The 24488-nt window shown below is 44.9% G+C and overlaps 1 protein-coding gene across 1 annotated transcript in view; it reads right to left on the minus strand.

The window, feature by feature from the left end:
• IQSEC3 (IQ motif and Sec7 domain ArfGEF 3) overlaps positions 1 to 24488 on the minus strand; it is a gene marked incomplete at both ends in the record, with an annotated part of 97865 nt that overhangs the window by 4880 nt on the left and 68497 nt on the right. The window contains 7 exons of the mRNA XM_079537672.1: positions 1315 to 1414; positions 2521 to 2646; positions 3336 to 3475; positions 5457 to 5623; positions 6248 to 6370; positions 18243 to 18404; positions 23102 to 24195. Of these exons, the coding sequence (XP_079393798.1) occupies positions 1315 to 1414; positions 2521 to 2646; positions 3336 to 3475; positions 5457 to 5623; positions 6248 to 6370; positions 18243 to 18404; positions 23102 to 24195 (1912 nt within the window). The remainder of the gene's footprint in view (positions 1 to 1314; positions 1415 to 2520; positions 2647 to 3335; positions 3476 to 5456; positions 5624 to 6247; positions 6371 to 18242; positions 18405 to 23101; positions 24196 to 24488) is intronic.

Raw genomic sequence — 24488 nt, forward strand, 5'->3', positions numbered from 1 at the left:
ACTGGACTTTCTCTGTCTTTTGGTCATTGAAAAGTGGTTTCTGACTCTTTTCTCCTTCCCCTTCTCCTTTGTCTACATTTAGTTTCTTTCTTCACCTGTCATGCTTTCTCTTCTCTACTGTTCTTGTATGCCTGCCTTCTCCATGCTCTTCATTAGCAATCTTTACCAATCAAGTCAAAGACCAACCCACTGTTTCCTATCAGCCCTTAGCTCGCTCTGTTTGTGTTCTAGTTCCCTTTCCCCACCCCGTGTCTTGTCTCATTTGTTAAGATCACAAGTTCTTTCAGGCATCTGCTTTTCTGTCTCTGCGGAGTATACATAAAAGGACGCCTTTGCCAACACTCCAGGATAATCATCATACCCCTGAAAGTAGATCCCAGCTCCAACAATGTGTCCTGGGAATGCCGAGCTATAAATGGCTTTTTTGTACATTCAGAAACGTGAAAAGCACTGTGTGCTGTGGAGGGTAGGAAACTGAGATGATGACCCACGCTGTCCATAGGGTAGAGCAAGGATGTAAGGAACTCAGTGCAGCCTCAGTACTGCTACAGTGTTCCTTCCTTGCATCATATTCTGCTGGTGCTCACAAAACCCTCAGTAGACATAAACCACACTTGCCTGAGACCACTGTGCATCCCCTTTGCCTTTGCCAGCAGGAAGCCTGCCTGTTTCTGGAATTCCTCCACCACACAACCAGCTTCAATCATGACACATCATGGCTCTATTCCCAGACCATCGAGGTCAGGCTGACTAGGGCTGGCCTCTCGCCATGCTTTGGTGGGTGCTGTTCCAAGGGTTCTGCTTCAATCTCAGGAATCTCAGCACAGCACATCATACTGCAGGAAGGCGGCAGCAGCAGCACCTGGGTTTTTATCAGTGTCAAAGGTAGAGGTGGGTGTTGTGATTTTGGATGCAAGTGGAGAGGGGCTAAAAGCAACAGCAGCAGTTTTGTCAGTGAGGTTCCCCTACTGTTGGCTCCTGAGAGCTAAGTGACGTGCACCTTAGGATCAGTTACCTCATTCCTCCAGATGAGTGCCCTCCCTGTCACCTTGACAAGTCGACTCACTTCAGTGAACTTAAGGTCAGCCTTTCTGCCCATGTTTAGACCAAGAGAGAGATCAGAAGCCTCTTCTCATCACACTGTACTTGCACAGTAATGTCCTCAGTACCAGGTCTGTTTTTTTCTCCCATCTCATATTAACTCTGATAGAATCCCTACTCTGATGAAAGATCTCACCGGGCTATGCAGCCTCCTCCTTTCTTCTCCTTTTCCACACCAAACCCCTTCAGGCAACCACGGAGAATCAGACTTACATTCATTCTCAAAGAGATGGAACTGCATGCCCAGCAGGCCAACAGACTTGCAAAATGTGTAGGTCGAGGAGCTTTTCTTCTTGGGGCAAAGCTTGAGGATCTGTTAGAGGAACAGACACATCACTGGGTAGGTTGCTGGTGAACAGGGAAGCAAGAACAATACAAACTACTCAAAGCACAAAAGAAAAAGATTTTTACAAGCTGTGTTAATTGTACATGGGATGAAAACTTGGTGACTGACAGACTCTTAGCCCAGAAAACTGCCTGGCACGCTGTACTTGCAGCACTTTGAAATTCTGTATGTGTAGCCATGGCCCCCCTCAGGTAGGGATGATTTTTGGATGCTCATATTTCTGACTTTTCAGGGGTAATTCTTTCCACTAAATATCCTAGGTCTGGGAACCAGAGTATGTGTGCATGCTGTGCTGCCCTTGCTCCCTCAATACTAATCTTCATAGATCTGATTTATCACAAGGAATGGAGGGCTAGGAAGGAATAGACCTTCTCCGCAGGTTCACAAATGGTTGCAGAGGAATAGGCAAGGAAAGTTCTCTTCTCTGGGACAAAATGCCTTGGCTTTGGCCTTACTTTTGCAACATCCACAGTTTCCTTTTGCCATTAAACTCAGGCATTTTTCGCCTAAAGCAGAATATCCTTCTTGGCCGCATCCTCCTTTTCTCAGCAAACCTGTGTTCACCCTTGTAACTGCATGAACTCAGCTGCAAGATCCCTTGAGCAGGACACTTTTTAAAGTATTGTATGCACTTTAGGCTCCAGTAGGTAGCACCTACTTTTCTGTAGCCTCTGCAATAGTAAAAGGTTTTATGGTTTTATGTACCTGGCAGGAAACTTTTAAAGTACATGGGAGTGCTCTGCCTACTATAATACAAACAGCCAAATAAATGTACTTCACTCTCACAAAATGAACCTCCCTGGTAGCAAAGGAATGAGAGATAGCAATGACATTACTTGGCTGTGGGACACAACTTTTGTCTTTGTTTGTCTTTTCAGGGGTCAGAAGAATTTTAGGTTTGGTATGTTGTTAACAGGGAAGGATCCAAAGCTGTGTCTTGCATGTTGATGGATCAGGAGGATGGTCTGTCCCTAGGATGGGGGAAATCGATGTTGTGGACTGCTTTTATATTTCTTTACAGATTCTCAGATTAGTTTTGTCACTGCAGTGCCTAAACGCCAAAGCACACTCACCACTAGCAGGTCATTGAAGAGAAAAACTTCCCTCTGGTGAGCTGCCTGCTTCTGCACCTTGTTCACATCAGTCACTTCATACAAGCGGCTGCAGCAGACCAATCGGCGATGGGGCACAGAGAGAACCTGCAGAAGATCCACAAGAGTGTGTGGGGGTTATGAGAAGGTGCCAGTAAGGTTCACCAGCACTCTTAACTTACACAACCCTGCCAGGTGACAGTGGCACAAGATGGTTCTGCCCATTCTGCCTACTCTATTTATTTCCTCACAACCACTCCTCACCATCAATCATCCTGCTGGTGCCATAACAGAGAGAGCCTTCATGACTTGGATAGATCAGGGGAGTAGAACAGTCTGTAGGCAAGCCACTTGTTCACATCCGATCTCATATACCTCTGTCTACAAGTCACCGAGTAACTTCTCAGCCCATTGGACTGCCCTGGGCAGTGTCTGCATTTGAGGGTCTTGTAACTTTCCCTATAACTTTTGCATTTCACATCCTACAACCTCAAAAGGCCTAAAAATTCAGAGCTGCAGAGCTATCACTGAAGTATTGGCAGGCAGGATCTGCATTGGCAAGCAGAACCTCCTATGAGAGGTACTATTGCACTGGATAAAGCAAACTCTGGCCAAGTAAATTCCAAAGAATTAAGAAACAAAGAGATAGCAAGTGAGAAGGTGTTTGGAGAAAAACGCAAGCAAGGGAAGCATTATGAAAGAAGAGGATTAGAGAGGAAAATGGCAAAAAAGGGGGACAGTGATGGAGATGGGTGTGAAAAGGGTGAGTAGGTGCCAGCAGGGTTATGGGTGCTCACCGTTTTCATTCCAACTATGGACTTCTCCACCTTGGTGACGTATGTCACATGGTCCTCATTGGATTTTAGTTCTTTCTGCTGGATCCTCTCGTAGATCCCTACCACCAGCTCCCGTGGGATGTCAGCACCATCATCCACTCCTGCAAAACACAGAAAATGTTGAGCAGACTAGGCAGAGAAAAAAGGAAAGAACTGTCATCCCTGACAGGCAGCTACTACCTCAGTGCAATGTTGAGAAGACAGAAAGGAAATAGATTTTTTTTGTTGTTTTAGAGTGTTTTTTTTTCTTGGTCTAGCACACAGAATGCACCAGCAGCAGAGATACAGTCGCATCTAAGACCAATGCTGAAGATTTCATTATTCCATTGCTCTGCATGATGGCTTCTTTCCATATGTTCCCTATGGTTTTATAGCCACAATTTCACATTCATATTCCTTGGGCCATTCAGTAGCAACCCCTGCATTGATCTCATATTATTAGAAGTGCTAGGCGTAGTGGATATCTGCAATGCGATCCAGCTGCTCCTCCTGCCAATGCAAGCCTCAGATCTCCTATTTACTTGGTAACCTTCAACATTTTCTTCTGTGATGTCTCCTATGCATAATACTTCCTTGCTATTCTATCTGTGATTTCTCTGTCTGGGGTCTGTCCCCTTCCTTGTTTGTATTTGCTTAGCTAATTTTCCAAATTTTGCTATTTGACTCTTGAAGAGCCTGGCAGAAAAGTTCTCCTTCCTCCTCCCCTCACCCAAACACCACAAATCAAATTGCCAGCCCTTCCTCCTACACTGAATTCCTTCAATCATGTTACATTGGTTTTCTCTGCTTCCCTCCAGCTCTCTGGTCTGAGGCTAACAATGCTGCTGCTGGGGAATTGCCTAGGAATGGAGAGGCATTGTCCTCTTCTGGCTCCCTTCTTCATGACCTTGCAAACATTGCCTGAATACTCTGTGTCTTTTTTTAAACACAGGCCAGCGAAGCTCCCGGCCCGTGTGTTGGGCTGAAGGTGAGTCTGAAATGAACTGTCTCCCCTCGTCTGCAGCTTGGTCCTCATGCTGGCTGAATTCATCGTGATGTGAATTGATGGTGAAAATTAACATTAATAAATAAAAAGGAAAGAAAGAAAACCTTTTGAGTTAGTTCAATCTGCCATGATACCAAAGGGGTTGATGGCAGAAAATAACTTGAAAGAAGGTCTCACTGTCACATTATTGCACTCTGAAGTGGATGGGGAAGGTGTAAGAGGCTGGGACAACATGTCTGAGCAGTCATAAGGACAAGAATACAAATTATAGCAGTCCACAGCAGTTCAAAGATTTACACTGGGAAAATCTGAAAGAACTTAACCTGAATTGCAGATGTGCAATAAGAAACACTTGGAAAGTGACTGACCTAGGAGTGAGCATGGCTGGGAAACTGGACTTTGTCTAGACATCGTGTCAAAAAGGCAAAACAATACTAAGCTGCATTAGCACATCTGAAAATGAGGAGGAGGTGGTGATTCTCCATAGGAGTATGTTGTGACCACATCTGAAGAAATGCTTTTAACAACCTATTACTGAGATAAGGAAGGACCTTGAAAAGTAGAAGAAAATTGATTTGGGGAACTGATGTATTAGAAATTGCTAAGAGGCAATACATGCATGAACTCTGTCAGGCTTACAATTACTGCAAGCAATTGCAAGCAATTAAAAAAAAGAAGATTTAGACTGAGTAAAAGAAAAATTTGCTTGTATATTTAAAGCAACAAGGAGGGAAAGGGCTTGTTTAACATAACCCAACGGGGTTTAGGAAGGATGGAGAAGAACAACAGGAAAATTAATATGATGGACTATCAAACTGTGAAAACCATTAAAAGATGAAACCATCTCTCAAGGAAAATGATTAGTTTGTGAAGAGGCTGGGCAGCTTTCTGCAGAGAACAAAGCAGAGATCTTCCCCTTTGCCAGCAAAGTAGAGGACATTTCAAAGCACTCTCCTCCAAATCTGGCTTACAGAGACTAACAGAAATCCTGGAGAAAGGCAGCTTTGCTAGATTTTTGCTGCCTTCACCTGGGCAGGATTTAGAGAAGCAGGAGGGCAAAAAAAAAAAAAAAAAAAAAAGCTAAGTGGGATGCTCACCTCTCAGATTGCGAATGAAGTCTTCTAGCATCATCTTCCTGTCAGGCTTGATGTTGGGGCTGTACATGTCCGTGTTGAGGAGGATGATTGCAAAGGCCAAGATGAAGATGGTGTCTGGGTTGTGAAACTGCTGGACCACATCTGGATTACACATGCAGTACCTCTGGCTGCAGCAGGAGGGATGCACACTCTTAACATAGAATATTGGAGTCCTCTGCTCAAGTGTAGCAATGACTTCCTCATGCATGGATCAAATTTCTCCTTCCACTCCAGCTCTCACACAAAAGAGAAGGAACTGCTAGAACTCTGAAGGCCAATTTACCCACCAACAGCTGAAACTGACCACTAAAACTTCAGCTTTCTTGTCCTCAGAAGCCAAAAGAGCAAATGACAGTAGACAGACTAACCAATCTGGGGTCACTATGCAGTGGTAATATTGGGATCTACTCCAGTCAGGAATGCTAAAGATTCCTCTGGACGCAACGAGGGAACAACCCAGAACCCTTGCAAGCCCCAGTGCTGCTTTTCCTGCCAGTCACCCGTGAACAAGGAGTCCCTTGCTGGCAAATATGGCTAGACTCACTCTGACCCTTCGTGCCCTTCATGCCACTGAACATCCATCAAAGATGTGGCTCTGTGGTGGCAGTGGAACAGAGGACTTCCACAACCAGTTTTTTTAGAAGGGGGGTCCCTGGTCAGTCATTCCATTCCTGCTGCATGCTTTCTGCCTTGGGTGTACTCTCTGCTTCCAGCCGGTTGCAGCAGTTTGGCCACAGGGCTCTCTTTCTTACCTGAAAGCCTCAATTAGCCGCTCGACCTTCTGTGCCTCCCCCTGCACACGGATGTGAGCCTGGAATTTCCGCAGCGCTTCATCCAGCTCCATGCCCGAGAAGTCCATCTCGTCCACCACGCAGCTGTGGGAAGTGGACACAGCTTTTGTCAGCACCTCCTCCTGGGCAGGATGCCAGGTTGGCTCCTTCAGTGTGGTGCCCAGGCTGAGTTTCCAAGGGACATACCATGGAACAGGCCGATAACTCTGTGTTCTTGTTGATATTTTCTATATCTGTACAGTTATATAGACAACTATAGTGATATAGATATTTAAACTCCTATATACCAATATGAATACAGATATAAATCCATCTATTTTGGCCTCTTTTATCATCTGGCAATAATACTTCACACACTGTCCATTTCTAACTGCCTCCCAGAATGTGCACTTGTTCACCACCCATTTATCCATCCTTCTCTTACCTGCATTCACTGTACTCATCCTCTCCTCACCTTCCATTCAGTCAAGCACATATCCACATCTGCAACCCAGACTTTCTTCTCCACTCTTCACTCCTACCCAAATGCTGCAGCAAAAGTATTCACTACATTTGTAAAGACCAGAGGCCACTCAAAGAAAATGTGACATGGAAGTTCTTGTACAGAATGGGGTCACTACCCTCTTGCTTCTCATTTGTATTCTCATCTTACAGAAGTCCTACTGCTAATCTCAGAAGTCTACTATAGTCATTCTTTCTGTCTTCATAGTTAAATCCTCAAGTTCTTACTGTTACTGAATGATATTTTGATCTTCATTTGCAACGACAGTACCTTCTCTGTGTAGTTTCAGCACATTTTGTTAGCAGACTCCTACCATCTGTGTCCAGGTCTCTGCTGCAAACATTCACCAAAAGGCTAGGCTCAGGAAACTCCTCATAACCTCCTTTAAGTCCATCTTTCTATTTCAGTAGAGCATGTAGGGCAGTAATGTCTGCATCAGCCAATTCTCTTCCCCATTTATGATTCCTTTATTAATATCTTTCTCTTCTACACTCAACTAACCATTTCTCATGTCAAATACTTTGCTGAAGTTTAGAATTATCTTCTGTATGTTCCTTGTCTAGAAAACCAATTATTTATCAAAGAAAGACAGAATTAATCTATTCTCCACTGGTGCTAGTACGTACCATTTACCTTCTTGTCTGCTATTATTTTTTCCCATAAATGAATTCTCAAATCTGACATCGTATCTGAAAGATGAAGAAATTCACAGGTGCCAAAATTCCATTTTCTTTAAAGTCTTCCTTAAATGCAAAATTACTAGCTTGCTAATATTCAGTAAAATTGCACCACCTGGACATCACAAATGTATTAAAATCCAGTGACTTCACATTTTCTGCTTCCATTCCCTTTGAGTGCTTATTCTATCTTTCATCCTGTTTATCTCATCTTCTGTATAATATTTGGTTTGGCTTTCTCTTGCAAAGGGTAAACTGATCCCAAATTTAGGGCTGGGAAGAAATTTTTCAAAAGACAGGTCATCTGAGAATGCACGAGAAATGTAGAGAATGAGGGATGAGGCAAGTGAATTAAAGGGAGAGGGGATTAGCTTCCTTCTGGATTCTTCCAATTTCTAGAATCATCTGGAAATTTCACCAAACATGCTTTTGCCAATAAAAACATATGCTGTAATCAGAATCTTCTGCTTTCTTTCTGTGATGTCCTACATATTTTGCTATTACTCTTTTCTATAGTTCTGCAGTTTGCTGTAGGCTGTTGGGCAGTATTTTGAGAACTAGGCTGTTGAATGTCACAACAGCAGCCTTGCTAGAACAAAAAATTATTGTGTGAATGTCTCAGATGGTAAGATTCAAATGCTCAGATAGCTCTTTTCCTTCTTGCATTCCCCTGTCGATTCAAGAGCTGAGATATCATTGCTTAACTGGAATGACACCCACAGAATACCTTACCAAAAGCTCTGTCTGAACTTTGGGTGTTCAGAGTGCTCGCTATCTTCTATGGAGCAGCTATAATTTCAAACCAGAAACATGGACTCCTTCCTTACACAAGTTCCAGAATCAAAGTGTAGGAACAACTAGTCAAGAGCAAGGGCAGAGAATCAATGGGGCCACTCTAATAGGAAATCTTACACAAAAACTTCATTTTCCTCTCCAAGAGGTGAACTGCAGAAACACTTGCAAATTGATTCTGGCAGCAGTGAAAACTCTTTCTACTGCCCCTTTCCTTTGTTATTCTTATTTTTCTCATACTTGCATTCACTTGTCCCTTGGGTTGACATCAAGGCATTCTGCTTCTTGGAATTCGTCTTTGATAGTAAGAAAATTTTTTCTCTGGTTAGTCATTATTGTGTTCACAGCTGCAAACATCTCTGTAGTTGGACTTCTGTTATTATTTTTTAATCTTTTCTGATACATGATGTTTCTCAGCATTGACTCTGATGATTTTGCTACTACTATCTGCTTCCAGACGTGTGAAAGCAAGAGTCCTTTGCACATACCTTTAAGACCTGCTGAGGTCATGCTAGTAGACCAATCCACCATATCCAATTGTATCTTTTCCTTCCTCCCTCACTGATAAATCCTTCCCCTTTCACACGGTATGGTCTAACACATCTTTTCTTTCAAGTCTGAATCACAAATAATAAAGTCAATGCTCTTGCCTCGTAGGACAAGTAGGGCAAGTCACTTGTTTATAGTTATTTTCAAATTCAAGCAGGTAGAATCATTTCCACACCTTTGCTTCATTCACTTTAATGTCAACATCATCTTTTCAGACCACCCTTCCGCTGCCATCTGTCACACAGCAACAAAGTGTAACGGAATACTGGGGGAAGGTTCAACCTCTACTGCCACACCAGCAACATCTGCCTCTGGCATCATGGGCCAACAGAATAAAATAGGAGGCATTACTTTCAAGCAGCCCTCATATTGTTGATGTTGCCCATTCAGCTAACCAGCAAAGATTCCTAACATCTGCCATACAATCTACATCCCCTTGCTGGAAAAAGAACATAGTAAGTAATGCATCAAGCTAATACAGACTCTGATATTATTCTTAGGTTGTACTAAAGGACAGAGCAAGATGAAAATCCTGAGATTAGATTCTGTAACATTTTTTGGAAAGGCAATACCAGGAACTGCATAGGACTAGTTGAAGAACAGCCTATTTGTAAAAGAACATATGACCAGTAGCACAACACAAGCTCAAAAACAGAGTAGCAGCTTGGAAATATACCTAAAACCGTAGGTCATTTCTGAGGCTTGTTCCTGACCTGGATTGGCAAAGCTGAAATGAGCAGCAGGGTTCATCACTTCTACATTTTATATGTCATGGGCCATCCCATGCTCTCAGGGCAGAGGAGGGATAAAGGGTGCATGGCATCCCAGGGCAGCATCAGGGAACAACCTTTGGTTAGCTCTAAGAAGGCTCAGGGAGAATTTGATTGTTGACTACGGCTGCCTACTGGGAGCATGGGAGATAAAGCCTGGCTTTTCACACAGGTGCTCAGTGGTAGAAGGATGAGAAGCATCAGACTCATGCTGGAAACATGGACAACTGCCAGTTAGGCAAAAGGAAAAGACTGCCACCAAGGGTGCTCAGACATGGAACTAGTGCCAAGAAAGGCTGGAGGTCTCCATCCTCCCCAGGGTATTCAAATTTAAATAAGCTTGATTGAATGAATCAAATTCACAGAACCAACAATCAATTCTTTAAATGTGTCATCTGCACTATAGGCCTTCTCAAAATGGTATCAGCCAAAGGAAATCCATGAATTAGATGAGAGGTTACACCTGCCCCCATTAGTCCACTGAACAGCTTAAAGCTTAACAATTGGTTCTACCTCCTGCATCTATACAAGACATGAAAGCAAAAAACTGGAAACAACCAGGAAAAAGGGACACAGTGGGATCACCTGGTACAATGTTAGCATAGGTACAGAAAGCCATCAACGGAAATATGAGTACAATTGGCTTAGCTCTTTGTTCAACAACAGTCTGTACATTTTCTTGGCACATCATTTCTAGTTTAATCACTATACAGGAAACAAGCATCTCCCTTTCCTATTCACCTAACGTTACAATATGAACACTTTCATGTTGCTAGAGGTGCATAGGGGTTAATTGATGGGGGACAGCCACCTACATAGCTCTGCCTCTGTACCTAAGCCCTCTTTTCAAGATCTCTATTTCAGAGATTGCAGAGATGGAGTTTGCCCAAACTACTTATGAAGAGGCACAATTGATATCCATGGAGGACCTGGCTTCACCTTCAACTCCCCATTCTTGTGGTAAGGGAGAAAACAGGCTGAGGATAGCAAACCCCACCCAGAGGAGGACATCAGGTTCTCTCCTCCCCACTCCTGTCCTTTGGGGATCAGGGCAGAAGAGATGCCACCTCCTGGGAAAGGACAGCAGGACACAACTCTTGAAACTCAACGGTTTTAATAATTGCATCCTCTTTAGCTGTCTGTGGAGTGTCAGTATGCTTTGCCCCCTCTCTGCTACTATCAGGCACCTGGATGGCTCCACTCCAGGCATCTGCAGGGTAGTTGAGAATCCCCCTTACTCAAACCTCTTGGTACATTCCTGCAACTATCTCACAGAAAGTGCCATGGGTCCCAGTGCCCAACTATCATGTTTTGGTCACCACGGGAAACTCAGAATCCCATAGCCATGGTCACCTTCTTTTCCAAGCCCTGTAAATATGAGGACCTTGCATCCAGAATACCAGTCACTGAGCCAACACTGCCAGTGGTGTTCTTTCTCCGTGTGAGATACACAAGAAGTTTTCCTTTGAGGACAGAGGATGAAACATCTGCCTTTCAAGAAGAGGCAGCTGGTGGAAAGAGGCAGTGACATTGAGCCCATGGAGGTGGATCCATCTCCAGAGGACATCTTGATGGAAGTGTGTCCACCTCTACTTGGGCAGACCGCTCACCACACCATCATGAAGAGATCATAAAGAGATAGATTACACAGAGATGGCTCCCTGTGTCCAAGGAATAAAACTGCAACTTATGTGTATATGCTAAATCTAGTACAAACAGCAGCATGCCTGTGAGATGCCTATTCCTAGACAACCAGGAGGTCCGAAGGACAACAAAGCAGGAGTGGAGTAATTTCCTTACAAAATCTCCTCCTCTTAGGAGGACTTTGGACCTTTGCTTCATGTTGCTGAAGTGAGCAGGAAAGGTGCTGACACCTTGCTCATGAACCAGGTGGGGCTCCTCTATTCATGAAGAGCTTGGTCTGCCTCAATGCATAAAGCAGCCAGGCACCTTATAACTGCAGAGAATTGCATTCGTGGTGTCAGGTGATGGGATCAAAGAGTGAGATCCTCTTTGCGGCATTTTGCCCCATTGATACATCCATGGTACTGTGCTGCCTCCTAGGCTACAAGACATGATTCCCCCCCAAAAGTTGGTGGACACAGAGACATCAGGGCTGTGAGGATTTAGCACAGGGCTAAGCATGACAAAAAAGCCTTGTGGCAAAAAGATTCAGAGAAGGCAGGAAGCAGCTGTATCGTGTGGGGCTGGAATCTGCTCACCCATGCGTAATGACCTATTTTCCAGCTTTTCCACTCAGGTGACAATGTAGCATGAGCTGGGCTGCAACTAAAAGCATCTGTAATGAACCTGCAGCCCAAGCTCAGGGATGGGACACAGAGGGAGGCAGCCAGGTGGAAAGTTTAAGACAAGGCACAGAAATACTAATAAAAAACATGCCTTTTCTCAGCATCCCTGTGCTCTTTCTGAAGACAAACCAGGCTTAGGGTGTACTGCAGAGGAAGAGATCAGCTCCCTTGGAGGACGCTGCCCCTGCAGGTGTTTGCTAAGGCCCACAGTAAGAAAAGCAAGCAGGGCTCTTTGCTTCCTTGCACAAGCAGGCAAGGGCTTGTGTCCCCGTCCTGCCCTCCACACAGCACCTCTTCCTGCCATCCTCATGTTAGAGTTGTCTCTACAATGGAGATCATGGCCTGCAACAGCTGCACCCCCTTTCTAGGCGGTACAACATTACGTGTATTGCCTGTTCTTCTCTGGGGCTGCCATGCCTACTTGCCCTCCCAGGACTGTTGGTACTTACTTGTGCATAGTGAAAAAGTGCTGCCATGCCTTGTGACATAGCTGTATTCCAAAGTGGAAAGCTGTTTCCTCTCTGGACACTTTGGCCATGCAGGACAAGACACTGCCTAGCCTTCTTCACCCTCCAGGTGAGCCTTAATACAAGGGCAAACCACTTCCCTAGGCATCCAAGTAAGTTCAAGCTTTACTTTTAGCCCTTGCAGCTTGTCGTGGGAAAGTCACTCTTGTTCACAATTCTGATCTGTGCCACAGCTCTGCTTGCAGCAGGAGGTCAGAACTGACTAACATGTTCTCCTCTCTGTTCTCTGTTTCCACTGCATCATTATCTACTGCTCCTCAGCACAAGCAGCAGCACTGTGCTGCTCAAATCCTCCCGTAATACAAGTCCCCTATTGATCCTCTCTAATGTCCTCAGTGAGAAGGGGAAGATAGGCTAGTTTGGGGCTAACCTGTCAAGTTCACTCTGCCAGTCAAAAGAAGCTAACACTTCTTTAAAAGACAGCCTCTTAGCTGGGTTTCCATCTCTGCTTTTACACTCCTAAGAGCAGTTTTTCTTTCTCTCTGACTTCCCATGAGGGAAAGAGAAGACACTACTGGCTTAACAGACAGGAGAGCTGCTCACCAACAAGGAGAGTATGTCTAACAGTAACTTACACTCTAACAGGAACAAGCCCCCAGTTCAGCACACTGTCCCCTCTTCTTCAATCCCTGCACCTGTCTTTTCTGACAGGAAATGCACCAGGACAGCCACTTCTGCACATCCAGATCCCATGACCTGAGTATAAACCATCTAACACCAGCAGCATAGCTGACTCAATTCACGACACCACGCACATTATCTTGCTCATGAATGAACTATAAATGGAAGCAGTTCCTGAGTCAGAAACAGGTGGAGGAGAACAATGAACTAAAGAGAAGGGAAGGATGAATGAAAGAGAACAAAAGCAACAAATAAAGCAACAGGGTTAAGGCTGCACACAAACAAATAAACAATGCATCTGAGTATACAATACAAAAGAAAGGATTAAAGAAAAGATGTAAGAATGATGCTGTACCTCATTAGAAATGTATGCACTGGCCCTGACTTTTTCAAAGTAACAATATGATTTTCCTGTCACATTTGACAAGTAGATTTGATGAAAACTGTCCAATACCAGAACAGAATTCAAATGGACCAGGCTCCATCTACTCAGCTGTATTTCCTGGACTTACAGATGCTGAAACCCTCAAACAGGTCCCAGCTTGCTGCAGGCAGGTTGTGGAAGCAGATTCTCCTGAGAAGAAGCTGGATCTTACTGTGGAGTGCTGGATCTTTCTGTCAGATGCTTAAAATTGGCTACAGATGGGATTTAACCCTGTAACATAAAATGTTTAAAGGCTAGATGTCCAGGCAAAACAGGCATAAAGAGAAAAATGGCACTCTTGAGGGACCTGTGTCTCTCCATTGACTAAAGGGATTCATAAATTGATAGATGACACTAAACTTGGTGGTGGTTAACAGTAGGGGAAATAAATCCTGCTCTTAAAGATTGAAGCCTTGTTTGCAAGAGGAAATGACATATTTCACCTCTCTAACAAAAGAGGAGTGAGCAGTTCAATGTTATCAAAGGATGAGTGCCAATTACAGTTAGATACTCTCAAAAATCCCCTACTCTGTCCCTCATTCCTCTGGTTAGTGTGTATAATTACCTGTGAGTTATCCAGATATATTTTCTGGGTTCCAAGAAAAACAGTTAAAGGTTGAAAGAAGAAATAGGAGGATGGAAGGAAGAATATAATTTAAAGACTTCTAGTAGTTGGATATGCAGATGTGAGAAGGCAAAATAGCAAACCAAAGGGCTTAAGTCTCATACTAAGTTTATCCTCATTCACCCTTCACCATGCATAGGAGGCTTTGCAACCAGTATGATGCATTTTTGGAGTTTTGGATTCACTACGTAGGCAGTAAAGAGGGATCCTCTTCACAGCACCAAGCTCAACTGTACACTTCTGAATTCTTCTACCTGACTCGACTGACCTGACAGGCAGTGGTTGACTTGTTTGCCATATAGCTTAGCTCAAATAGCCATGGAAGCCGAGAGGTATTGACTTATGGCTGGACTTAGAGATGAGTCTGGAATTTATAACCTGGGCAGCTCTACCCAGTATCCAAACGCACAATGGAGCTGGAGACTTTTGCAGATGTTTTAAAAGCTGCTTCACTGTTTATTTATGCACTTGGGTTAATTCAACCTGCAATTGAAACAATGCTTACAGTACACATTTCTAACACAAGTTTTCACATCAAGTGGAAGCTAAACTAACACAGCAAATGACATCAATAATTGAAATTGCTCTGGGGAGGGATAGAATGGTCCAGAAAGGCTCCAAGGCCATGTATGGGATGTGAAGGAGCAGAATTGACTCACCCTGCACACAGGTTCATTCAATGCAGGTGGTCAATGCCTACCAATAGCCATTCTAACCAGGCATTGGAGCTTGTCAGGACCAAGAATGCCAAGGAACTGAAGGGTCAGTTGGGCCACAGAAATGTGATTGGAGCTGGGCAAACTATACAAAAGCTGTGTTAAGGCTATCCTGATTGCCATGTGCTCTCCAGGGAATACCATGTCTCCTAATACTGGCTTGTTAAGCATGGGGACTGCAAGACCAACCTGTCCCAGTCTGTGCAGTGTTCCTGAGCTAACTTGATGGGAGCTGTTCCTTAGTCACACCAGTGGAACAAGGAACCAGACGAGGTCTTAGCCAGTCCTAAAATGCTAGAATGTCTTTGAGTTGCCTCATGCTCACATGCAAACAGCTCAGAAGTTGTGACCAGCCCATCAGCACTGGAAAATGCCATCACACTCTCATACCCTGCCAGCCCTCTTCATCCTCATGCACAGACAGGAAAAATATCCAGGATGATAATCCTGTGTGAGATTTTGTTCCAGCAACACCTTGTTTCCATGCATGCCACACTGTTGTGTGTGCAGCTACTGACCAGACAGCTCTCACAAGAGCTGACAAAATTTTGCTTGCAAAACCCCCCAGCCACTGCTATCTAGAAGCTCAAAATTGATACACAAGCAAACAGCACAGCTGCAACTAGCTGAATTATTTGGCAATCTTTCTTTCTTTTCTGTTGCAGAACATTTTGTGTTTATTTTATGTCTGCTTTTACATTTGTCTTTAAGGAATATGAGTCAGCAATTTATCAGTTGTTTGAAGCAATCAGGTACAGCTCTGAACTCCAAATTTAGATTCAGCTGCTTAAAGATATGTACAACCTTAACAGCTCACTTCCCACTTCTGAGCTTTGCTTTCTCCATCTGTAAGTAGGACAGTAGGGACACTCCTTCATAATGTGGTTGGAGTGCTACATTGAGAGGTACAGTGGAAACAGAGAGTAATGACAGAGTATGGCCACATGCTTTAATAGCTCTCCTGCAACATTCAGAGACAATACAAGCAACTATATCACAGCAGTTCCTGGACATTGAGACTGGGAGATTGACATCAAGCTTTGCAATACAGACTGTTACCAGGTGCTGCTGACACAACCTATAGTTGCACATGAACTGGAAGAACGTGGTCATTTACAGGAATTGAATGTAGGACTACAAAGAAATGCTTGCCTATTGCTACTGCAGAGGCTGCCTGTGCAGAAGCAGGCTTTGGACTTCAGCAGTGTATCTGTCAGGGGAAGCAGCCCACACATTGCTGGAGAAAAAGAGGCAATTACTTTTAATTGTAGCTCTCGGCATGAAGAAACTGGAGACAATACGTGTTTCATTGCTGTTCTAATCAATACCCATGCAGCACATTAAAAATAGGGCTGTATCAAAGGTCAGGAATGGGCAGCAACAGGCAGCAGCAGTTTCATCAGGAATGGAGTTTTAAATTTGGGCCCAGATTTGCATGCTGAACTGGCATACTCTTCACCTGCAGTACTGCATTCAGCTCTGGAGTCCTCAGCATAAGGGAATGGATCTGCCGGAGTGATTCCAGAGAAGGCCATGACGATGGACAGAGGACTGGAGCATCTCTCATATTAAGACAGGCTGAGAGCTGGAGTTATTTAGTCTGGAAAAGGGAAGGTGCCAGGGAGATGTCATTGTGATCTCCTAGTATTTAAAGTGGTCCTACAGGAAAGATGGAGAGGGACTCTTTACCAGGGATTGTAGTGATAGGACAGAAGGTAATGGCTTTAAACAGAAAGAGGTTAGCTTGATATTAGATATTAGAAATAAATTATTTACCATGAGTTTAGTGAGGCACTGGAACAGCTTGGGCAGAGAAGCTGTGGATGCACCATCCCTGGAGGTGTTCAAGGCCCATCTGGATGGGGCCTGGGCAGACTGATCTACTGGATAGCAGCCTTGTATCCATGAGGGGAGTTGGAACTTGATGAACCTTAATGTGCATTCAACTCAAATTATTCTATGATTCTATGATGATTCAATTATTTTTTTCCAGGAGTAGGAATGGTGTGTGTTGGATTTAGGTTTTCTCTTTGGCTTGCTTCAAGATAAGCCACTGTGAAACGAGTTATCATTTTGGAGACTGGGAAAATATTACAATGGATGCAATACAAAAGACCGTGCCTTACAGAAAGGCAGCTCTCACTAAGAACTGTGCTATTGCCTAATGAAAGAAAGACCCAGTTGAGTGCTGATCATCTCTGGAAACAGGTCTTTGAACAAGCTTGTTGCACCATGACTACACATGTCACATTACCATGCATGGCAGCACTTGCATTTACACTCTGGTGAAAACTCCCCCTCTGTCTTTACTGCATTGACTCTCAGGGTGGCAGAAGCATTATGCCACTACTTTATACCACGCAGAGCTGTGCTTTCTCCTTTTCCCTCATCTGTATGGCAAAAAGTAGATCACGGCCACACAGGAAATTAAGGTCCATCTCAGTTCCCCAAGATCATCTTTGCAGAGAGCCTGTCATCTTGGACAACGTTCAGAAAAACGGGTAATATGCTTTTCTGCCAAACATTTCTACTCTGCTCCTGTGATGCTCACAGTAGGGGGATAACAAGTTAGCAATATTTAGCAACATGAAAGGCGAGGCAATAGGCAGACACTGAGGTAGCATACATAGGTCTTAGGTGTTCCAAGGATTTTGTAGCCCAAATTGCAAGGCTTGAAAAAGAAGAGAGATGTAGGCTGAGAGATGCCTCCTTGTGTGAACAGGAGGTAACCACAGTGAGTGAACTGAAGGGAGCAATCCAGCAAAAGCAGCTACTGAAAAGAAGAGGGTAGGAAACTCAAGATCTTGTCTTGAAAAGACAGCTCGGTCCACCAGAGTTTTTGGAGTGAGGATATTCCTCAATGCTCTGTGACTACAGAGTAAACTAATTAGTAGCAGGTTTCTACATGTAGGCTTCTTCATTACCACCCACAGGACCAGATGCCCTCTTATTTTCCTATCGAGCAGCTGGAATACTTGAAAAGCCCACCCATTACAGACCTGGACAGCAAAAGAGCCATGTGCATAGACAGCATTTGCTGTTTCCTGCTGGTTTCACAGCAAGGAGCAAATGCATTTTCTCCTCTGCTTCTCTCAGCACTTCCTAGAAAGCATCAGGAGCGCTTTGTTTAGATGGGGTGAGACATGAGTCACAGAGTTCTTCAGACACAAAATCTCCTGGCATCACTAGTCTTACCCCCTGTGGTGCTGAACTCCAGCTGGATGATGGCAGGCCCTTTGGGAAGGAGAAACTGAAATGATACAGAGAGGCAAACACATTGCTGGGAAATGCAATGAGAGGCACCAAAATGGAAGTGGAAATGGTGAAGGTCCCACAGGAATGGAGGGGCACGGAGGACAGGTTGCTTGCTGGTGCAAGCAGGGCAGGGTGGGCTGGTAACTCCGTAAAAGGGCAGGAAGGAGAGGAAGAGTTCTCCATACTTACTCCAGGACATCCCTGTTGAACTGTTTTTTGCTGTTGCCCAGGAACTCCCCAATCATCTGGCGGCTGAGGCCCTTCCGCTGGAGCAGGAAGTGTGCCACCCCAATAGGAGTGTCTGGGATGAAGCCCCGGGAGATCAGGAACTGGATCCCTTTGTCTGGGTTTCTGAAAAGGAAGGACAAAAATATGCTGAGTTGGCATGAACTCTTTGGGACATCAATACCCCTGGCTCATCATCTGTTGTGCCAGTAACGCTGCCCTCAGTAGGCACATGGGCTCCTATGAGTTCATGTATGTGACAGGGATGGGACTGGTGCAAGCAGGGAATAGACTTGGGAGAGTTCTCCTGAGCTGCTGATGAGTGCATACAGATGTCATGGGAGCCACTGTGTCACCTGCAGCCCCTGCTGTTGTCTGGAGGAGATGTAAGTGCCTCTTGCCACAAAGGATCTTGCTGCTCACCAGTGACTCTCTCCTGCCATCCCTCTCCTTCAGGATCAAAATCTGTTGCACTGTACCTACTCCAGCTTAGCTTGTTTAGGGTGCCTAAATATGACCCTTTGTTACCATCTCAGAAAGCTGGGGTTACACCTCGTGCAGGACAGACAATTGCAAAGGGAAAAAGGTGACTGTGAAGAAAGTTAGGAGGCACTGCTTCCCTGGGCTATGGGCAAATGAGGCTCAAGACATAGAGGGGGCTAACCAAAGATGGGGAACTTTTTTTCTGTAATTAAAAATTCATTTTCTTTTTTCATGCATTTTTACTGCTTGGTGTTGAGTGACACTTCTGCCTTCCTCACTTGAGTCTGCTGCTGGCTGCCTGAATAGAAATCCCATTCTCATATTTGCATTATCCCTTCCTCCACTTCCCCCACCAGTAGCTGTGTTGTTCCTCCCTTCTCTATTGATTTCCCCCCTCAGGCACAAATCTGCGAGTGTGGGTGGATGAGAGCATGCACCTGGAGAATGCCTTGTCAGAGCTGGGAGAGAGCTGTATGCAGCTCCAAGACAGAGCACAGAGGGTTTTTCTCCCCCTCTGACTGTGAGCCCCCTCTGAAATCAGGCTGGGTGTGAGTGAGCCCAGCTGCCTGTCTGTGGGAGTGCTGTTCTACACAGTGGTGTGCCAGCATCTGTGCACACATCTTGGGGGGTACTGTGTGCCTCTACAAGTACACGTGTTCATGTGTGCGTATATCCCCTGTGTATGCAGATTTCTCCTGCATCATACATTTTCCTAGGAGACCATCATGTCCACACATTTTGCCTTTCTCCTTACGTATCCTGTAAGCATACAAGCTTCTATGAAACCTGGCAGCAGCTTTGAGTCTATGGGGGTGCCTGTCCCACAGTACACACTGGAATGAGTGCATGTGTGTGCATCGTGTAGCAGAGTTTCTTCCTGTATCTCAGACTGTGCCACTGAAGGGCCTCAGTCATGATGCACTTTTGCTGAGGGGAACTCATGTAATGTGGAGGATTTCCATGTTCCTTTTATTCTCTGAGCTGGTGAACAGGGAGAGGTAGCATCCTCATGAAGGATAGGAAAGGAAAACATACTTCCACCATTAACCCAAATTCAGGGATCTTTGTCATGGATAAAGGGCCAGGTTTGCTCAGGCTGTTTTCTGGGGTGAAGAAAGGATAGGATGAGATCTCTGAGCATGTGAATGCATGCTATGACAGGCACAGAGTGTGACACTATCAGGTGGTGAAGGATGTGGGTGAGCAACATATGTCTAGCTATAAGGGGATCAGCATTCAGGAGAATGGCCTGCACCATACAGAGGCCTCATGGTTATATTAACAGAAGTTGGGTTGAAGATATTTCTGCTTACTCTGTCATGTCATATAGAAAACATCCTGGGCAGAGTAGCATTGTCAAGAAGAGTGTCTGGGAGAACAAGTCAGCCCATTAAATTTACAAATAGGAGAGATGCAAGATCTAACATTGAAAACCTAGAATTTGCTAAAGGAAAAACAGAATACCTTCTATATTATCATATAGATCTCCAGCTTCACCTTTGAAGAGCACAGGCAAAGTTCTCAGCTAAATGCAAGGGTTAAATGGCCATGGGTGAAGTCAAGGTAAGTAGCAGAGATTCAAAAAAACATACCTCCATGTGCATATTTTAGTCCTAGAGCCAATGTAATGTTCAAGGCAAGACCTCAGTCACTGATGTGACTCCAAAGACATTGGGCTGACTGTGGATTAGTTCCAGAAGAGATGGGAGCTGGATGTGGCCAGGAAACAGTTCTAATACAGACTGGCATAGACATGCAGATTTCAGAAGGAATGGAACACACAAAGCAAGAGGATGTAGAATAAAATAGTCCAGCTCTGACAGCTCTCCTTCACTGCATAGACTAAAGCTCAAATATAAATGTGACTATTAACCAACAGCAGCCTTACATCAGCTTTTCGCTGGATTCGAGTTGTTCCCCACAAAATCCTGGTAATGAGCAGCATCTCCGCCACTGAACACCTGTATATGTATCCCATATACTGCAGCATACGACTTCTACCAGATGTGCAGCAAGCAGCTCCATTTCTTTCTCTCCTGAGCTCAGTCCTTGCTATTTTCCTCAATATTTCAGGGGTGTTAAGCACGGCCAGCAAATGCTGTGGGATTCCTCACGTCCTGCTGGCTTTCCCTCTGCCCACACAGCCAGCTGCCCACACACACTCAGTTATTACAGAAGTGCTGCATAATGAAGCACTCTCCGTTCCAGGGATTCCACCCCCTCACTGTGGAGGGGCGGAAAGAGAAAGTGCCACAACAGCACAGGATCGGTCTGTTCCCAGGGGCCTGCTCCAAGCCAGAGCACTGCTTACAGAAAAGCAGTGTAAGGCCAGACAGACTATGGCAGATGGTGCTAGCAATTGGAGGCTGTCAGCTCTTGGTCCAGCAGAGCAGCCAGCAAAAATACGTGCATGCACATACTCATAGCCTCAGCTCCATGCACTATGGCTTGGTGACCGTATCACACACTCTGTGGCAAACCATCTCCTTGGCAGGGACCAACAATCAAATAATTGCACTACACTGAATGCCTATAAACCCCCTTGCCACGCCTTGAGTTGTGGTACATTACAATGTTGCAAGAGAAGCTATACGTCCCTTAGTTCCTGCTCATAGAATTAAAGAAAAAAGCTTTGCTTGCCAGAGCTAAGTCTGTTCCCTTTCTCCCTACCCTCCAATGTTTTGTCTAGAAAATTGAGCCTCACAGATTACTGGCACATTGTTTCAGCAACTAGTTTCAAGGCAGCAGGGAAGCTGTGTTACAGGAAGTTGTGTTTCAAAGCACCATAATTTCAAAGCACTCAGTTTTCGATCCCACAGAGACCTGCAAGATGCAGGAAACTCAGGTCACTACATGAAGAATGGCAATGCTGCCCCAGAAGACCTAGTGTTGTTAATCTGACGCATGAATGTGTGCCAGGCAGACTGGGGGAGGCAGACAGGCTGGGAAAAAACACTTTCACTCCTGCTTCATGATCGCATCAGTACTTGTGTCAACTCTGCATGAACCAAAGGAAAACACATTGGGTATAGGAACTCCTGCCAAACATGACTGAAAATACTGAAACACTTGGTTTGCAGAGATGTGAACCCCGTGTCCTCCTCCAGAAAAACACCAATCCCAACACAAGTACCATAGCATCTCTGTGGAGCTGGAACTATGTCATAATCAGCTCCCATCTGTTCCTGGTGCCTACCTTCTCTTATTCCAGCCTGCTCGCATCCATTGGGCAAATGTGTGCTGCCAGAGCCTGACTTTGATATATACATGTGAACCCACCTGTTCACAATTTACTGAACAGAATTAGTAAAATGCCCTCCTCAATATCCTCCTTGGTTCTCTGTGAGTCCCAAGTCTGTCTGCTCTTATAGAATTTCAATTCTGGATGTGCTCTGGAGCCAGCACTAACAATCTTTCAACCACATTCCTGCCTTCTGGGGTCTACAGTCTCTGTACTACACATATTCAATCCCTGTCTGTGCAAAACTTCTGCCCATAACTACATAAACTTCAGTCCTTGCTAAGACCGAAAGGCCCACACTAATGCGTGGCAAAACATTCTGCTTGTATGAGTGCATTATGTTCCCAGCACCTTCATCTGGGGATTCAAATGGAAACCAAGACAGCATGAGATAAAATCCCACTATTTCTCATGGGTTGTTTTGATGAGAAATGTCTCATTGAAAGACAACAAGCAAATCTAAAGCTTCTTATAAGAGCTCAGCTGCTTTCTGCCAATCTAAAATAGACTGCATATGACCCCTTGAGCTCACCCCTTCTGACTGTACTTTCTGAGCCACTCTGCTTTACTTTCACATCTAAAGCCTTTTCATAGGATATCAGACTCAGATGTATGAGAAACTAAGATGACTAAACCTGTTCTATTAAGATGAAAACAATCTACCCAAAGAAACAGAAGGAAAACAAAAGCCAGAGCACTCATACTGGGTTAGCTAGGCTCAGCTCTACTTTTCTCTCTCCTTCTCCTTGGAAATGCTCCAAGTGAAGTATTTGAGACTGTTTTTACGTCCTCAGATATGCTTCTGCCTTTTCAACAGAATGTGGCACGATCTCAAATGGACTGAAATTGGAATTTAAGGTTTAGAATTCAGGATGGCATTGTTCCTCTACTGGGCAGAACAGATCAGAACAGCACTTGGGAAAATTTAGGGAAAAGCCATTGGGCAGACAACCCATGGTCTAAATCTGATACTGAGAGGGTCACACACTTGAATATGAAGAACTTTCCTAGAGACAGATCTAGACCAAGAGTTTGTCTTCACCTATTCTTGCGAGGCATTAAGCAGTCTAGGAAACACAAAAGATGAAGAGTCACTTACATATTAAAGAGATTCAGCCCAATGCGGTAGAGGCGTTTCCTCATGGTGTCTGTGGAAAGCGTGGGGGACTTGCAGCTAGCTGGGTTCTCACAATGGTACCGTGGGAGGCTGAGGATCATGGCTTGCAGTGCTTCTTTTGAGGACACCTCAGAGGCTGACTTTGCTGAAGTGGAGGTGCTGCTGCTGCTCAGCTGCTCTGAGTTGTCTGCATTCTCAGATTCAGAGCCTTTGCTTTGCCCCGTCTCATTGTTAGCATCAAACTGGAGCTTCTGCACTGCCATCTGCACAGGCTCCTCATTGCTGTCCCCCATGCCATTAGTGCTAATGTTCACTTCAGTGAAAGTGTGGCTGTTCTGGAGAGCTTCTGTCTCAGGTAAGCACTCTGGGGCAGCCTGTGGTTCACTGTCTTCTCCCTCCCCTTCTCCCGGGCTTTCCTCAGACTTGGAGGCTTGAGAGAGCCCAGCCTGGGCATTGCTGCTCAGGCAGTTTGCCATGGACACCGAGGTAGACGATGAGACAGAGATATTCTTGTTGTCAATCTGGACTGTAACATCTCGAAAAGCCATCATAAGAGTGCTGCTGCTCTTAGGTAGGGTATCTGGCAGAAGCCCTTCCTCCTTCTCCTTGTCCTGCAGCTCAGCTTCTAAGTCTTGGTTTGGTTGCATTGAACTGGCACTGAAGGTCTCTCTTATCTGGTATGAGCCCCCGTCCTGCAGTGAGCACATAGTCTTCAAGCTCCAGGTGCTCAGAGCATCATCAATAGACTTGGCCAGGGACTGAACTTGTTCCGTGAAGGAGTCCTCCAGCTCAGTCAGTGCTCCACTGATTGTGGCTGGCAAAGATGGGGACCTCACCAACGGGATGCCCACAAAGTTGTACCCCTCTACTAGGGCTTTCTCAGCAGAGAAGCTCTCGGAGTTCTGGACCCGGACTTTCCTCAGAGAGATGCGGCGTGGCATGCGGCTCTCCAGCAGTGAGTTGCGGATCTTCTCAAAGTTCTTGCTGAGCTGATATTGTCGGAAAGCAGTTTGGATGGTGCAGGCTGCCCTGCGAGATACCAGGTGACCTCCGTATTTGTGCTCTAGCATTTCAATCTGAAAGACATACAAATAAGAGGTTATTTTTGCTTAATTGACTTCTGATGGCTTTACGTGACTATATGCTATGAATATATGCTATACTGATTAGTCTATAATGACTGTCAAAAGTACTTTTAACATGGAATTAATCTTCTCCTGCATTGCTGTGCCCTCAGTATCAACAGAAGGCCTTCCTTTAGGCACGACCGGTCGAAACATCAGCATTGTGAGCTTCCTTACATCTGTATCATGATCATGGCTCCACCTACAGTGGAACCATACAAGCTGGAACCTGGAGGCACCCCTCC

This window comes from Tetrao urogallus (assembly GCF_951394365.1).
Source record: "Tetrao urogallus genome assembly, chromosome: 1".
NCBI lineage: Eukaryota > Metazoa > Chordata > Aves > Galliformes > Phasianidae > Tetrao > Tetrao urogallus.